General features: G+C 45.0%; 1 protein-coding gene across 2 annotated transcripts; it reads left to right on the top strand.

Annotated features, from left to right (window-relative positions):
• The first annotated feature begins 1137 nt into the window (after window positions 1-1137).
• On the top strand, window positions 1138-14068 carry LOC133381750 (gastrula zinc finger protein XlCGF26.1-like). 2 transcript variants are annotated; one of them, XM_061621155.1, is made up of 4 exons: window positions 1138-1222; window positions 3335-3502; window positions 4929-5055; window positions 11998-14068. In XM_061621155.1, exons 2-4 carry the CDS (start codon window positions 3428-3430, stop codon window positions 13476-13478), a joined length of 1683 nt encoding a protein of 560 aa, XP_061477139.1. In that variant the 5' UTR covers window positions 1138-1222; window positions 3335-3427; the 3' UTR covers window positions 13479-14068. The 2 variants fall into 2 exon arrangements, with proteins under 2 accessions (XP_061477139.1, XP_061477140.1); XM_061621156.1 differs by having other exon boundaries at window positions 1141-1222; window positions 3378-3502.
• The last annotated feature ends 3075 nt before the right edge of the window (window positions 14069-17143 follow it).

The following is a 17143-nucleotide window of genomic DNA, read 5'->3' as shown; positions in this document are numbered from 1 at the left end:
GCCGGAAGCCTCAGGAGGGGAGAGTGTTCTTGCACTCGGGTCCTGCTTGCGGGCTTCCCCCAGGCACCTGGTTGGCCACTGTGAGAACAGGATGCTGGACTAGATGGGCCACTGGCCTGATCCAGCAGGCTCTTCTTATGTTCTTATGTTCTTAAGATAACTGGTCCCCCATCTTGCCCATCTTTAAGAAGTTCAGTATCAACAACACACGACTGTCAAACTAACTGCAAAGACTGGAGTAGTGTCGCAACAGTTTTAGTTTGAACTTGCGTAGAAAAAGAGAGGTAGTGGGTTCTCTTGACACTGGAGGCATTCAAGAGCCAGCTGGACAGCCATCTGTCGGGAATGCTTTGATTTGGATTCCTGCACTGAGCAGGGGGTTGGACTTGATGGCCTTATAGCCCCTTCCAACTCTACTATTCTATGATTCTAAGAGGAAGGCCAAACAAGAGATGGATTGATTCCATAAAGGAAGCCACAAACCTGAACTTACAAGATCTGAACAGGATGGTTCCTAACAGATGCCATTGGGGGTCGCAGAGTCATAGGGTCGCCATAAGTTGTAATTGACTTGAAGGCACATAACAACAATAAAGGCAAAAAGGCAGTGGCTGGGTAGGGTCCCCCCCCCTTGCAGCTTAAACACCTTGGGTTTGAAATCAAGGTTCACATGCAACGTTGTGAAATTTGCCCTAATGCTTCGAGAGTTGCACTCTTCAGATTCAGCACCTCAGATCCTTTGCAAGGTTTGGCCTGATCTCCCCACAGAACAGGGGGAGGGTCCCTGGGCGACCCCATCCCCAAATACCTGCCACCCAAGCAACGAGTGAGGTGGCAAAGTTTTGTGTTGTTTTTTGAAGACAAGATCGCAGCAGGGAGGGGGATTAAAGTGGGGGGGAGCATTAAAGTGAGCATCTGCAGCCCCAACACAACAGCAGGGGCGAGGGTGGATTTTTGGGTGAGGACAGGAGAACTTGCAAAGAGAGAGCCCCACTGAAAAAAGGGTGGGGGAGGAGGAGGAGGAGGGAGGGAGGGAATCTCCGCCTTGCAGACTGGGAAGGAGGGAGTTCCTCCTGCCAGTCAGTCCTCCCATGGGTCAAGGAACCGAGCTCTGGCTCCTAGAGAGGCAGGAAGTTTTAGGGAGCAGATGGGGAGGGAAAGCGCGTGTCTCCATCCATATAACCGGAGGAGAGGGAGGGTGCATCGTGCAGAGGAGAAAGAGGTGCAGTGGGGTGCGTGGGTGGGGAGAAGGAGGACTGGCTTTCGGAGGAGAGCCCCACCGGCCCCTTTCGCCCCCGGGCTCCATGGGCAGGGGGCCCTGATCCATGCAATCCAGCTGCTGCAGGGTTTGCATCGCGAGGCCCTTTTTGGAAGCTGCCCCCTCCCCAGGGGGTATGGAGCCCGGGGAGGGTGAAAGGGCTTGATGCAATGGAAGCAGGCTTGCTGTGGGGTGGGGTGGGGTGTGTGGCGCAGCAGGGCATCTGCCTTGGCACTGCAGAAGGTGTCCAGCTCTAGTCCAGGTAGGTCTGGGAGAGGCTTCCCCCCTGAACCCCCCTCCCGGGGGGGGGGGAAGAGAGCGAGCTGCTGCCAGTCAGTGAAGGGAAACCGAGCTGGATGGACCCAAGTGTCTGGAATCAATCCATCTCTTGTTTGGCCTTCCTTTTTTCCTACTCCCTTCTGTTTTTCCCAGCATTATCGTCTTTTCTAATGAATCATGTCTTCTCATGATGTGTCCAAAGTATGATAACCTCAGTTTCATCATTTTAGCTTCTAGTGACAGTTCTGGTTTAATTTGTTCTAACACCCAATTATTTGTCTTTTTTGCAGTCCTTGGTATGCGCAAAACTCCTCCAACAACACATTAGCTATTCTGCTAAGGGCGGTATATAAATTGAAATAATAAATAAATAAATAAATAAATTTCAAATGAGTTGATTTTTCTCTTATCCGCTTTTTTCACTGTCCAACTTTCACATCCATACGTAGAGGTCAGGAATACCATGGTCTGAATGATCCTGACTTCCGTGTTCCGTGATACATCTTTGCATTTGAGGACCTTTTCTAGTTCTCTCATAGCTGCCCTCACCAATCCTAGCCCTGATTTCTTGACTATCATCTTCATTTTGGTTAATGACTGTGCCAATGTATTGATAATCCTTGACAAGTTCAATGGCCTCGTTGGCAACTTTAAAGTTACATAAATCTTCTGTTGTCATTACTTTAGTCTTCTTGATGTTCAACTGTAGTCCTGAGAGACGGGGGAGGGCACCTTTGGAATCTGAAAAAGAGAGAAAGAAGGTTTTAAATTGGGGCGGTGGTGGCGTGCAGAGAAATGGGCCTTGTGAGAATCCTTGCCCAGGAAAATGCTCACCCAAGGCAGAGAATACAAAGGCGTTGCATTGGGGTCAGGTTGGGGGACCAAGAATTTGCTTAGCAGGGGGGTAGAGAATAGCCCTCCTCCCCACGTTCCCTTTTTGGAATCCATAGATAAGGGGCTGATTGGGTGGGGTTGTCTTGGCACAAAGGAAATGGCCTTACAGGGGGCATAATGGGATGGGGTGGGTCGTTGTGATGCTTTCATGCCCCAGAGTTGACATCTCCACTCCCCACACACTGCTAAGGAGAACAGGGAGAAACTAGGGAGGGGTTTGAAAATGTTAAGGCCCTTTGCAGGTCAAGCATCCTGAAGCAAACTGTTGTTGTTATGTGCCTTCAGGTCAGTTACGACCTATGGTGACCCTATGAATTGGCGACCCCCAATAGTATCTGTTATGAACCACCCTGTTCAGATCTTGTAAGTTTAGGTCTGTGCCTTCCTTTATGGAAAACAACCCAGGAAAGTGACACCCCATGTGTTGATTTTTCAACCTATATGGAGAAGAACTCTGTGCATACCTTGTACTGTGAAAAAGACAAATAATTGGGTGTTAGAACAAATTAAACCAGAACTGTCACTAGAAGCTAAAATGATGAAACAGGCTATCATACTTTGGTCACATAATGAGAAGACATGATTCTCTAGAAAAGGCAATAATGCTGGGAAAAACAGAAGGGAGTAGAAAAAGAGGAAGGCAAAACAAGAGATGGATTGATTCCATAAAGGAAGCCACAGACCTGGACTTACAAATCTGAACAGGGTGGTTTATAACAGATGCTATTGGAGGTTGCTTCATAGGGTCGCCATAAGTCATAATCCACTTGAAGGCACATAACAACATGTGTTGAGTTAATGCAGTCACCCAAAAGATAGAGGCAGGTTGTAATGTTTACAGTCCCGAAATCCAAATTTGTATTAGGGGTGAAATTCTCCCCCTCCCCTGCCCCTCCCCCACAGGAATTGGAATGACCCCACCTTGAGAGCACCTCCCTACTTTCAGATGCACCGCGGCAACAGCTGTGACATCCCAGAGGTGCCCCACCTTACGCCATGGCCTCGGAGGGACCGTCGAGATTGTCTCTTCTTTTGGGTGGAATGGAAAGAGCTGCCAGGCAGCCACCTCAGGTAAGGGAAGCAGAATTGGGGAGAGATGGTGTGGGGGGGAGCAGCCTCAGTGCCTTCTGAAAATGAGGTTCTTAATTTGCCCCAACGGATGAGCCGGTGGTGACCAAGCTGATCTGAGAGTCTAAAATCTGTTTGGACAGCGTTTAACTACAGCAGCGGCAGCAAACCAGGGAATGCATTTCAAGTTGCAAAAGATAAGAGCGTAATAGTACCAAACAGAAATCAAGATCACATTATGCATGAATTAATCATGGGGGAAAATAAAAATAAAGAATAGCATGTGCAAATAATGACTACATGCAAAACAAAATAGAACATGGATATGCAGTGTTAATAATTTGTTGCTATATGCCACGTTTTGTTGCTTCGGATTTGACCTTAGCCCACACACGTGCATTTTTGCAGTCGGAGCTGCAGACCGAATCTGCTGCTGTGTGTCCGTATTGACAGCCAATCCCATTGTCATTTCGATCCATGCAGGGTTTGCTTTTTCCTGCCTCCTCATCTGTTAACGCCCCTCTCGTAGTTTCCCTTCTGAGTGGGCACTCGCACAGAGATGCACTTGCCAATGCATATGGACCTTAACAGGAGTGAGAGCACAACCTGCTTTGTTTTTTAAAAAAAGGACAGACACCTGGCTTGTGCACTTCTGGAAGAGGGTCTTTTTCCTTTCCTTCTTGCTCAATTAATTTTTACCTTCCACTCTTGCCTCCTCCCCCCCCCAAAAAAAACACCAACAATGAGTGGTGAAATCGTGGACTTTTTTTTGCTGAAGCTAGGAAGATACGAAGAAGGAAACAAGTAAGGCACAGCAGCAGCAGGTGCTGCCTTTTTATGCTCAGAGCAGAACATTTCTCAAAGACTTCTGCATGACCAGTTAAACCTGCAGGAAATGTGGGGCTTCTCATGAGGGAACACAACACCCATAGATGTGCAGTATAAGGATGTTCTCTTCTTGCCCAAATAGCACACATTTGAGCATGGCATTTATTTATTCATTCAAAGATTATCTATGTAAGAAGCGTGGCAGGTGACAGCATTGCGCCCTGGAGAAAAGTGAATTAAAATGGTGGGATCAGGAGGTTGGTAAAGAGGAGCTCTCCTCCCGAAGGGTTTGGTCCCTTTACACCCACCAGTGTAGAGGTGTAGCATCACATTACCCCCCACCTCTCAGTAGAGCTTCAGGTCATATTTGCCTGCCTTTCCAGATTTTCCCCGCATTGTAAAATTGACTTTTGAGAGGCAAATGTGCCGGATAGCACTTGCAGTGCCAGATCGTCATATGGACGCCCCAACTTTACCGGGGGAACAGGCAAGTTCCAATGCACGTTACGCTGCGGTGTGGACAAGCCCAGTGCCGTTATCACTTTCCTTTTCAAACTGTGAGGATGGCCGCATGTTGGAGAAATGATCTTTTTTTTCCCAGGGTCTGGTGACCTTTGAGGAGGTGGCCGTGTATTTCACGGAGGAGGAATGGGCTCTGCTGGATCCTGGCCAAAGAGCTCTGCACAGGGAAGTCATGGAGGAGAATTATGAAACTGTGGCCTCTCTCGGTAAGGACACTTTTTTTCTCTTGAACAACAGTTGTTGCTGTTTGTGCCATTTATCCATGCAGTGAAGGGATGTTGTTGTTGTTATGTGCCTTCAAGTCGACTATGACTTATGGCAACCCTATGAATCGGCGACCTCCAACAGGGATGCTACTATAGAAATGAGCGTCTGGGCTAGACATTTGGGGAGCGACTGCAGCTTAGTCATAGAGCACCTGCTTTGCATGCTAGATTCAATCCCAGTCATTTGGAGCTTTTTAATTTAAAGAAAAAGTAAAAGAAAACATGACAGAAGTGTATAAAATTATGCATATTATGGAGATAGTGGATAGAGAAAAGGTTTTTTTCGCCCTCTCAACACTAAAACTCGGGGTCATCCAGTGAAGGTGAGTGTTGGGGCCCATCCATGCCTCCTTTTAATCTGCGATTGAACCCCCTTGTGTGTCCATTAATTCGCTGGCTTCCATATAACGTTCCATGCTATTTTTGACTTTCTGCTATTTAAATCTGTACTTCCCTACCCTGCTATAAACTGATAATTTTTTCTGTCTCGATACTCTAACCTCTGTAGCGAGGACGCCTTTTGCCCTTTTTTGTTTTATGAGCGGATGACCTTTTAGATGCCACCCTCTGTCCACCGCCTCCTCCTCCTCCATTAGACTTCACTCCTGCTTCCTGTGCTAAACCTGGCTATTTCCACCTTCTTGTGTCTGTAGCTGTATCCCCCCCTTTTTAAAAAAATAAACAACTATTTTGCATTTTTGCGATCAAACCGGAAATTGAGTGTTCACTGAATAAACTTTTCTCTTTTGCAGTATTACACCATTGTGATATTACGTTATTGCAATATTTTTTACACTTTTCGGGGGGGTTGTGACGCCCTTCCCTGGCTCTCCCTGTCAGGTTCCTACCTGCTTGTGGCTACTACCTTTCACTAGGCACCACCAGGGACTCCACCAGTCCGGACTGTCCTTTTTTATGGTTTCTCTCTCCGCTCTAGCACAGATCTCACTAGATCCCTCTGCTAGGCAGCACCACCAGTCACGTCCTATAACCAATGTTCCCAGAGACTTTGCCTCAGCCTCTCTCTATCTGGTTACTTTTGTGACTGAGTGCTTATGCTGTTCCCAACCCCTTTGTATCTATATAGATAACTCATATAACTCTGGTTTGCGCTGGAATGTTATTATTCCTCCCTTCACCGCTGCCACCATTCGTTACTGTTTCACTTCAGCCTTGATAATTACCTTGCCCTCCGTTCTGGTCTGTGAAACCCCAGCCAAGGATCAGGCCTTCGGTAAACCAAAATAGTATTTATTAAATATCAGAAATAACAAGATTACTTTTATAATGGTACATAAGCATATGGTTTCATCTATTCCTGTGATACTTGTCTTATTATTAACTAGAACTCCAATTCCCTCTTTCTCCACACTCTCCTAACATCCACCACCAAACACCTTCTTCCTCTCACATCCACCAACTAACACCCACCGACTAACATCCACTCAGATTCAGCTGTCATTCTTCCATTTATACTCCCAGCCATTCAAACGCTCAGCCAATCATCCAGCATTCTACTGCTCATGTACTCCCCCCTCCTCTTTCACTCCACTTACCATACGTCTTCTATATAAACAGCACTTACCATATTTACATTAATACAGGAACATCACAGGGGTACATTAGCTTTGCCCTTTTGTTCAGAAAGGTCACTTCCAGTCTGCAAACACCTTTATTTCCAGGTCCTCCTTTCCTTTCCTTTCTTTGCAGATAACCATTTTCAGTTGGCAATTGTCAGAATAGGACAGAACATATCCACTCCTCCGATTTTGTCAGGCTGCTCTCACTCCTGCTCCTAAAATCAATATTGTATACCCTCCCTCAGTGGTCTGATCCTATATTCTCAACCACATTCCTTTTGTTATGTTTTCACAAAAGTGAATATGGCCCTCCATTCCTTGGCAATTAAACCAGTTGGTGTAATTGAACGTCCAGGTGGAATTTGTGGACCTTCATGGTGTGCCTGTGAAGTTCTTGATCTGCTAGATATTTGGGGTGAGTCAAAAATACAGGCATAGCTTCAGAGTAGTCACCGAAACATGGACACATATGAACAGATCGCTCATCAGATGGCTTCCAGAGGGCACAACCGCACTGGTCTAGAGTGCCGCACCAAGACAAAAGTTCTTCTTACTGAATACAAGCAGGTCCTTGGACACAATTCTAGGTCAGACGACAACCTTGTGACATGCACCTACTTTGAACAGCTCCATCCAATTCTCTGTGAAAGTGAGGCATGTATTACCAAATTCTTCCAAGCTAGACCACCCAAATTGTGTTTGCATTTTGACAAATTTGTAGGGCAGTCCAATATCTCAGAGAGGAGGTCAGGTCTCCTGCTCCCCTGGTGCATTCACTATAGCTGCCCAATATCCCTGCTTTTTAAAGTTTGATAGAAATATCTGTTGGCTGTAGGTACGTTCCTAAACCGCAAGGGTTTTTTGCGTGTTAAGTGAATATAGGTAAATATTATGCACTGACAGGTTTCCTCTTTCCTTACACATGGTTGGGGTGATTCTTTGGGAGGTTGGGATTGTTCTGAATAAATTTTAAACGTATATATTGCAATTTCTTCAACATACTTTATGTCATAGCCAATGGAATATTCATTAACAGAAAAAAGATCTGAGGAAATGCCTTCATTTTTATGGTTGAAATGCAATTCATCCAGGATAATCTAAAATTAGCCCACTTCTTAAGATTCACACATATCTTGTCAAAAAGCTTTTTATGGTTGAATTCAACTAATTGTTCTAAATGTTTTAATATCCAAATTCGAAGATATTTAAGTCCAGATGTTGTGTAGGGGATTTTACATCCCCCCCTCTTCAATTTTATTTTATTTTTAGCCTTTGCCATGTTTATCCCAAGCCACTCTGGTTGATGTTGTAACCAGAAATATTTGTGAAGCATTCTAGAGTTTTATGGCTTCGGGAATTAATATTTTGGGGTCCCCCAATGTCAAAACTATCTTGCAAAATATAAAAATATTTTAGATTGCACTGTATGTAATTGGATACAATTGTTAGACCTTAATGCTACAACTAAAGGCTCTGTCCATAATATAAATAGCAATGGTGACAAAGAGCACCCTTGATGCCTACCTCTAGAGAGAATAAATTCATCTGACAAGCTTAAATTGACTGAGATAATGGCTGATACGGTATTATACTTTATACTTACCTTTTGTTTAAATACTGGACCAAATACTGGACCCCACAATTCCAATACCACTTGGTGAAATTATCTTTCAGCATCCATAAAAAGAAATGATCCTGGTTCTTTTGATTTTTTAAAATCTTATAAATAACCTTATTAATTTCCTAACAGTCCTGATTGCATTTATTTATTGCACTTGTATACCTCCCCATAGCTGAAGCTCTCTGGGCAGTTTACAGCAATCAAAAGTATTAAAACAAATATACAATTTAAAACACACATTTTAAAAACAATTTAAAACACAATTTTAATATTTAAAACAATATAAAAACAATTTAAAAACACATGCTAAAATGCCTGCGAGAAGAGGAAAGTCTTGACCTGGTGCTGAAAAGATAACAGTGATAGCTCCAGGCGCACCTCATCAAACAAATCATTCCATAATTTGGGGGCCACCACTGAGAAGGCCCTCTCCCTTGTTGCCACCCTCCGAGCTTCCCTTGGAGTAGGCACCCGGAGGAGGGCCTTTGATCTTGAACGTAGTGTACTGGTGGGTTTGTATCAGGAGAGGCGTTCCATCAGATATTGTGGTCCCAAGCCGTGTAAGGCTTTATAGATCAAAACCAGCACCTTGAATTGAGCTCAGAAACATACAGGCAGCCAGTGCAAGTGGGCCAGAATCGGTTTTATATTTTCGGACCGTCTGGTCCCTGTTACCAATCTGGCCGCTGCATTTTGCACAAGCTGCAGTTTCCGAACCGTCTTCAAAGGCAGCCCCATGTAGAGTGCATTGCAGTAATCTAATTTGGAGGTTACCAGAGCATGGAAAACTGAAGCCAGGTTATCCCTGTCCAGATAGGGATATAGTTGGGCCCCCAACCGAAGTTGGTAGAAGGCACTCCGTGCCACTGAGGCTGCCTGAGCCTCAAGTGACAGAGATGATTCTAGGAGAACCCCTAAGCTACAAACCTGCTCCTTCAGGGGGAGTGCAACCCCATCCAGGACAGGTTGGACATCCACCATCTGGTCAGAAGAACCACCCACTAGCAGCATCTCAGTCTTGTCTGGATTGAGCCTCAGTTTATTAGCCCTCATCCAGTCCATTATCGCAGCCAGGCACCGGTTCAGCACATTGACAGCCTCACCTGAAGAAGATGAAAAGGAGAAATAGAGCTGCGTGTCATAAGCATACTGATGGCAACACACTCCAAAGCTCCAGATGACCGCACCCAACAGTTTCATAGAATCATAGAGTTGGAAGGGGCCTTGTAGGCCATCGAGTCCAGCCCCCTGCTCACAGCAGGAAATCCACAGCTAGAGCATCTTCCGCAGATAGCTGTCCAGCCTCTGCTTGAAGACATCCAGTGAAGGGGATCCCACCACCTCCCTAGGCAGTCGGTTCCATTGCCGAACTGCCCTTACTGTCAAGAAGTTCCTTCTAATGTCCAATCTGAATCTACGCTCCTGCAACTTAAAACCATTAGACCTAGTCCTACCCTCTGGGGCAGCAGAGAACAAATCTGTACCCTCCTCTGTGTGACAGCCCTTCAGGTACTTAAAGAGTGTAATCATGTTGCCCCTCAGCCTTCTCTTCACCAGACTGAACATGCCAAGTTCCTTCAACCTTTCCTCATAAGACTTGTTCTCCATACCGGCTATCATTCTCGTCGCCCTCTTCTGAACCCGCTCTAACTTGTCTATATATTTCTTAAAATGAGGCGCCCAGAACTGAACGCAGTATTCCAGATGAGGCCTGACTAATGCAGAATATAGTGGGACTATTACTTCCCTCGACCTGGAAACTATAGCTCTGTTTATGCATCCCAAAACCGTGTTTGCCTTTTTTGCCGCAGCATCACACTGCTGGGTCATGTTCAACTTGAGGTCCACTACAATTCCAAGGTCCTTCTCACACGCACTACTGCTAAGCCGGGTATTTCCCATCCTGTACCCGTGCATTTTGTTTTTGTGGCCTAAATGCAGAATCCTGCATTTGTCTTTGTCATGTAGATGTTGAACAGCATGGGGGACAGAACTGACCCCTGCAGAACCCCATACTGGAGAGTCCAGGGTGCCGAGCAATGTTCCCCAAGCACCAGCTTCTGGAGGCGACCTGCCAAGTAGGAGTGGGACCACTGCAATGCAGTACCTCCCACTCCCAACTCCGCTAGCCTCCCCAGAAGGATACCATGGTTGATGGTATCGAAAGCCACTGAGAGATCAAGGAGAGTCAACAGAGTCACACTCCCCCTGTCTCTCTCCCAACAAAGGTCATCATACAGGGCGACCAAGGCCGTTTCGGTGCCAAAACCAGGCCTGAAACCCAACTGAAATGGATCCAGATAATCGGTCTCATCCAAGAGTGTCTGGAGCTGGCCTGCAACCACTCGTTCAAGGACCTTGCCCAGGAATGGAACATTTGCTACCGGCCTATAGTTATTAAGATTTTCTGGGTCCAGGGAGGGCCTCTTCAGGAGTGGTCTCACTACTGCCTCTTTCAGGCAGCCAGGGACCTCTAGCAGAGAGGCATTAATCACTTCCCTGGCCCAGCCGGCTGTTCCATCCCTGCTAGCTTTTATTAGCCAAGAAGGGCAAGGATCCAGCACAGAAGTGGTTGCACGAACCTGTCCAAGCACCTTGTCAACGTCCTCAAGCTGCACCAACTGAAACTCATCCAAGAAATCGAGACAGGGCTGTGCTCTGGATACCTCATTTGATTCACCTGCTATAACACTGGAGTCTACATAGCTGGGAGAGAGTGACTCCCCCCTGCTCACCCACCAAGGTCTCAGTTATACATGCCAGATCGGCTGCCTCACCCACAATTAAATCATGAATGAGGGAGATCTTATTATGCACCGATCTGGCATTTAGCAGCAGCATCCAGAGGCCTGAGAGCTGGCTGATAGGGCAACCAACAAACCTGCGGGTGTGGGAAGGACCGGAACAAGGCACAGCCATTAACTGCCTGGGCCACATTCCCCTTACCTGGCAAGTCCTCCTCACAGTGCCATATCTCCCTCTACCCATCACTACACTAATTGGGCCCCCTCAAATCTCCCCACTTGGCTTTGAGTCCTCTCTCCCAGGCACATAACTGAAGACCTAGAAAAAGGCAGACAAAGCAGGAGCCACCTCAGCCAGCCGGCTTATGTATCTCCTGCAGAGAAGGGACAGGTGGAAAAAATCAGCCACAGCTGGCTGAGTACCTGGGGCCTGGTCCTGCAAGGCGTGACCCCCACAGAGCAGAAGTCCAACCGGGAAAGGGTGGTGGTGGTGGTAGCCGAGCAGCAGCAAGCAGGCAGGCAGGCAGGCAGGAGCAAACGGCTCTCTTTCCCTGGAAGGGATGGTGGTGTTCCCCTTCCTCCTGCAGGCACTGATTGTTCTTTTTCAACATATCGATCAATCCTTTTATTTATTTAAAAGGTTAGCTAATATTTTGGTCTATATCTTTAGATCATAATTGAGCAATGGTATTGGTCTGTATGATGAGGTTTCAACTGTGTTGAAATCGCATCTGTGCCTAGTGACATCAGGTGAGATATGGACCAGGAAGAAACTTGTTCGTATTCAGAAGCTAATCGTAGTTTGAGAAAGAGAATTGTGGGGATGAAAAATCTTAGCAGCAGCTAATTGGGTTCAATCCATGCTGAGATCCTGTGTCTGCCTTGAAATGCTAACAAGATTTTCTTTTTATCTCTCCTCCCCCCCATCCCCCAACAGGTGATAGACAGGCCAGTGCGAACGATAGGGAGCCAAAGATGGTGTCGGCGGCAACAGCCAAGCATAAAGCATGGAAAGAGATGCCTGGAAGAGAAAGAGGACATAAAAAGTGTGAAAAACATGAGCCAAAGTATTGGAGGAAGAAATCCTCTACTTCTGTGGGTGCTGATGTCTGTGAACTGCTTATTCCATATGAAGACTACAAAAGAAACAGCAGGAAAATGTCCTCAGTATGTGAGAAGCTATTTAGATATGAATCAACATTAAATAGACATTGCAGGATCAATGCACGGGAGAAACCATTTAAATGCATGGAATGTGGAAAGAGCCTCAGTCACAGCTTGGCTCTTAATATACATCAAAGAACTCACACTGGGGAGACACCATTTAAATGTATGCAGTGCGGAAAGAACTTTACTGTTAGTGGAACACTTAATAGACATCAGAGAATGCACACAGGGGAGAAACCTTTCAAATGCATAGAGTGTGGAAAGAGCTTCAGACAGCGTTCCACTCTTAATGTGCATCAAAGAACTCACTCTGGGGAGAAACCATTTAAATGTATGCAGTGTGGAAAGAGCTTTAATGATAGTGGAACACTTAATAGACATCACAGAATCCACACAGGGGAGAAACCTTTTAAATGCATAGAGTGTGGAAAGAGCTTCAATCAGAGTTTCACTCTTAAGGTGCATCAAAGAACTCACACAGGGGAGAAACCTTTTAAATGTACAGAGTGCGGAAAGAGCTGTAATGACAGTGGAACACTTAATAGACATCAAAGAACTCACATAGGGGAGAAACCATTTAAATGCATGAGGTGTGGAAAGAGCTTTAATGTGAGAACAAACCTTACTAAACATCAAAGAACCCACACTAGGGCGACATCATTTCAATGCATGGAATGTGGAAAGAGCTTCAGTGTAAGTTGCCATCTTACTGCACATGAAAAAACCCACACAGGGGAGAAACCATTTAAATGCATGGAGTGTGGAAAGAACTTTAGGGAGAGCAGTAGCCTTACTTTACATCAAAGAACCCACACAGGGGAGAAACCATTTAAATGCATGGTGTGTGGAAAGAGCTTTAGTCAGAGCAGTAACCTTACTAGACATCAAAAAACCCACACAGGGGAAAAACCATTTAAATGCATGAAGTGTGAAAAGAGCTTTAGTGTGAAGAGTAGTCTTTCTTTACATCAAAGAACTCATACAGGGGAGAAACCATTTAAGTGTATGGTGTGTGGAAAGTGCTTCATTATGAGCAATAGTCTTATTAAACATCAAAGCACACACACAGGTGAGAAGCCATTTAAATGCATGGAGTGTGGAAAGTTCTTCAGTATAAGCAGCAACCTTACTAGACACAAAAAAACCCACTCTGGGCAGAAACCATTTAAATGCATCGAGTGTGGAAAGAGCTTTACTCAGAGCAGTAACCTTACTAGACATCAAAAAATCCACAGAGCACAAACCATTTAAATGCATGAAGTGTAGAAAGCGCTTCAGTGAGAACAATAGATTAACAGCATATCAAAGAACACACACAGTGGAGAAAACTTTTAAATGCATGGAGTGAGGAAAGAGCTGCAGTCAGCCCTGTAGCCAGGGTGTGGCAAATGGGCGCACTGCCACCCCTCAGAGTTGTGCTACCCCATCCCGGATACTTTTTTGATGCTGGTGGGGGAATTGTCATTTTAATTTGTTAGTGGATAGACAATGACCACCTCTATTTTTAGAACAACAGTTTGTTTTAAGAACAGGAGCAATTTAAGAAGACAACCCTCTCCAAAATTCAGTTAATTTGATTTGATTTTAAAAAGAAAGGACAGCTAACCTAAATTTTGATAATTTTTTTACATTACTTTAATTCTAGGAAAAACTGAAAGCTGCAGCTGTTCTGAAGTAAGATATTTAGGTGCTATGCATTTTTTCCTTCTCTGAAAATGTGTATTATAAACCTACAATTCAGAAAGCTTTCTTGCATGTTTATCAAGCATTTTTATAAGTTTACAAATGTAAGTCTATTATGCAGTAAATATTTTACAAAGTTAAGGGCTGGATCTCTTTGACTTCAACAAGAACGTTATGTGCATTGTTTTCAGTACCACTCTAAATGCTTGACTATGGTTGCATTGCAGTGTGCTCTTACTCAGTTTCTAAACCTGATTTTTTTTATTGGTGTTGTCATGATACAAGATTAAATCCGATTTTTTTAAAATTAGCAAAAACTTTTAAATGTTTAGTTATAGCATAAAATATTTTGTTCGTTTTACATTTTTGGTGCGTCCTCATTCGCTGTATTCTTAAAATCCTTTTTTCTTATGAACCAAAAAATATGCCAGTCGTTTAATTCCTGGTTTTCATACTAATTTTTCTGTTAATCAGACATTTGCATCACCCATAATGGAAGTTCACACTCTCTGCATGGAGGAATAAGGGGGAAGGGCACTGCATTTCCCTTCCTCTGGCCTGGTCCTCACATCCTCTCCACCACTGCGGGGGGGGGGGGGCTTTATGCACCTCCCTCAAGAATGTCTCACCTAGAAATGTGGTCTCCCTAATAAGGAAGCATGGTTAGAGTTGATCCAGCTGGAGATATTTTGCACATTTTTTGCGGGAAATAGCAGAACTGGACAATATTAACAAACCACAGACTGGCCACATTCACTGTCAAAGGCTGCTCTTCCCTCCCCGTTGGGTGCTCTGCAGATGAGGGCCTCCTGCAGCCACCATATGCTCAGAGGCACATGTTACCAAATTCTTCCAAGCTACACAGGAAGTGGATTGGACTGTGAAAGACGAACCCAAATTATGTTTGCATTTTGACAGATTTGTACAGCAATAGAATATCTCAGAGAGGAGGTCAGGTCTCCTGCTCCCCTGATGCATTCACTATAGCTGATCAATTTCCCTGCTTTTTAAAGTTTGATAGAAACTGTTGGCTATAGGTACATTCGTAAACCGCAAGGTTTTTTGCTTATTAGTGAATCTACTCAGAAGTAAGCCCTATTTAGTTCTATGGGGCTTAGTAAATGTGTTTAGAATTGCAGCCTTCAGGGGCATCCATCTTTACTCTTCAGTGCTCCCATCTAACACCTCCAACAACTCTAGGCTTCTTTGTCCCTACAACGGCCTTCTGGTGACTGGCCTGGCCTGAGGGCACTTATACCCTTTTTGCCAGAAGCAAGTAGGCTAGATTAAATGTTCCCTACCCAGGCTCCATCATTTAGCTAAGAAATGTTTTAGTTTGAATTGTACGCTCTAAGCAACTGTGGCTGATGCTTAATGTATCATGCTTAATGACATCACTGGGGCCCGCCTCTGTGACATCACTCAGACCCACCCCTGTGACATCACTAGGGCCCACCCCATGACATCACTAGGGTCTGCTCCTGAAATCTCAGGGTTTGGGATGCTTCTGACCTAGCAACCCTATGGTACATTCCTCAATATATCTCTATACATGAAATAGGTACAATAAATTTCAGCCACAGAATAACATAGTAAATCTATTAGACATAGAAAAATATCTGGTATGTATCTGAAAATACTAAGAAATTGTCAGTTCTTGGTGGAGCTTAGGAAGTTCCTTTCCCCTCAGGAAGGGCCAAAGGAGGAGGCTACCTAGGAGTCCTGATTCAACTTTTTGACCTGAGAGCTCAAAGCTCCTCATGTGGGAGCTGTAGGCATGAAGAGGAAGGGTGGTGTCAGTGATTAAGGGATACTTTAAGACCAACTGGCCTACTCTGCAGAGCTGGCAGGTGGCAGTTGCGCAAGGAAGGGCATAGGTAGGCTCTCTTGGCCTCTTCCTTCGGTCACAGGCAGGAGTAGAGTTAAACAACAACCTTGCTATTCTACAAAGGCCAGAACCACAGAATAACAGGAAGAAAGATGGAGGTACCCAGAAGTTCGAGCTACGTTCTCTCCCTCACACAGAATTTCCCTCTCACTGTGGCTATATGGATATATTCAAGAGGAAATTGCAAACAAAAGGGGGGGGGAACGTTGCAGATGTTTCTCCAAGAATACTGACTTCTCTTATCCCAAACACAGGAAGGGAATGATGGGCTGGGTGGGGGTGGAGAAGAGATGGGTTCCAGGATTTCAACACTGGGATCCGCAGGACAGGATTATACCTTTAGGGTGCTTCTGGATGAACTCTTTATTGAATGTTCATCCATACTTGTCTGCAGGGAAATTAGAAGACAGTGACTATTGAATGAGTATTCATTCTGCTGTGTTTGCAGAGAGGTTAGATGAGGTTGCATCAAAGCAAGTCTTATGCCAGTTTCCGGTGCATTTTCCCATCACTTGCTTTATCACAGAAAGTCAGACATTTGGGGGAAGTGAGTTTGTTGCAACAAGCCCTACTTGGAGATTCCGGGGATTGAACAATACCTGATGGAACGCCTCTCCCAATACGAACCAACCCGTACACTACACTCAACATCTAAGGCCCTCCTCCGGGTGCCTACTCCGAGGGAAGCTCGGAGGGTGGCAACAAGGGAGAGGGCCTTCTCAGTGGTGGCCCCCAAATTATGGAATGATGTCCCTAGCGAGGTGCGCCTGGAGCCATCACTGTTATCTTTTCGGTGCCAGGCCAAGACTTTTCTCCCAGGCATTTTAGCATGTATTTTTAAATTGTTTTAAATGTTTAAATTGTGTTTTAAATTGTTTTTAAAATATGTGTTTTAAATTTGTATATGTGTTTTTAGGTACTGTAAACCGCCCAGAGAGCTTTGGCTATGGAGCAATATATAAATACAATAAATAAACAAACAAACAAACTATGCAAGGAGGATGGGCTACAGCCATCTGTCTTCAGGAGACCTTTTCCTGTAACAGTGCTTCTATCGAAGAAGCTCTCATGTCACAAAGAATTAGGTCACATGGGATACTGACCAGGCATGCCAGGCCTCAGCATCACACTCTACCAACGGAGAGGGTGTCACATAATCCCTTCTGGCCATGATTTGCAGAAGAACATCAGTGCTGGTGACTAAACATCTGTCATCAGAAAGGTATGCTTGATATACTGTATCCATTGGGCAACCTTTCAAGAGTTTCTGAGGAAGGCTCTGAGCAAGTCACTGGGACAGGGTAAGCGTGGCATCATATGAGCCCCAAGGTGAAAGTCAGTGCCC

This window comes from Rhineura floridana, chromosome 3 (genome assembly GCF_030035675.1).
Source record: "Rhineura floridana isolate rRhiFlo1 chromosome 3, rRhiFlo1.hap2, whole genome shotgun sequence".
Lineage (NCBI taxonomy): Eukaryota > Metazoa > Chordata > Lepidosauria > Squamata > Rhineuridae > Rhineura > Rhineura floridana.
The sequence above is the reverse complement of the archived record's forward strand: the minus strand, read 5'-3'. Positions and strand labels throughout refer to the sequence as shown.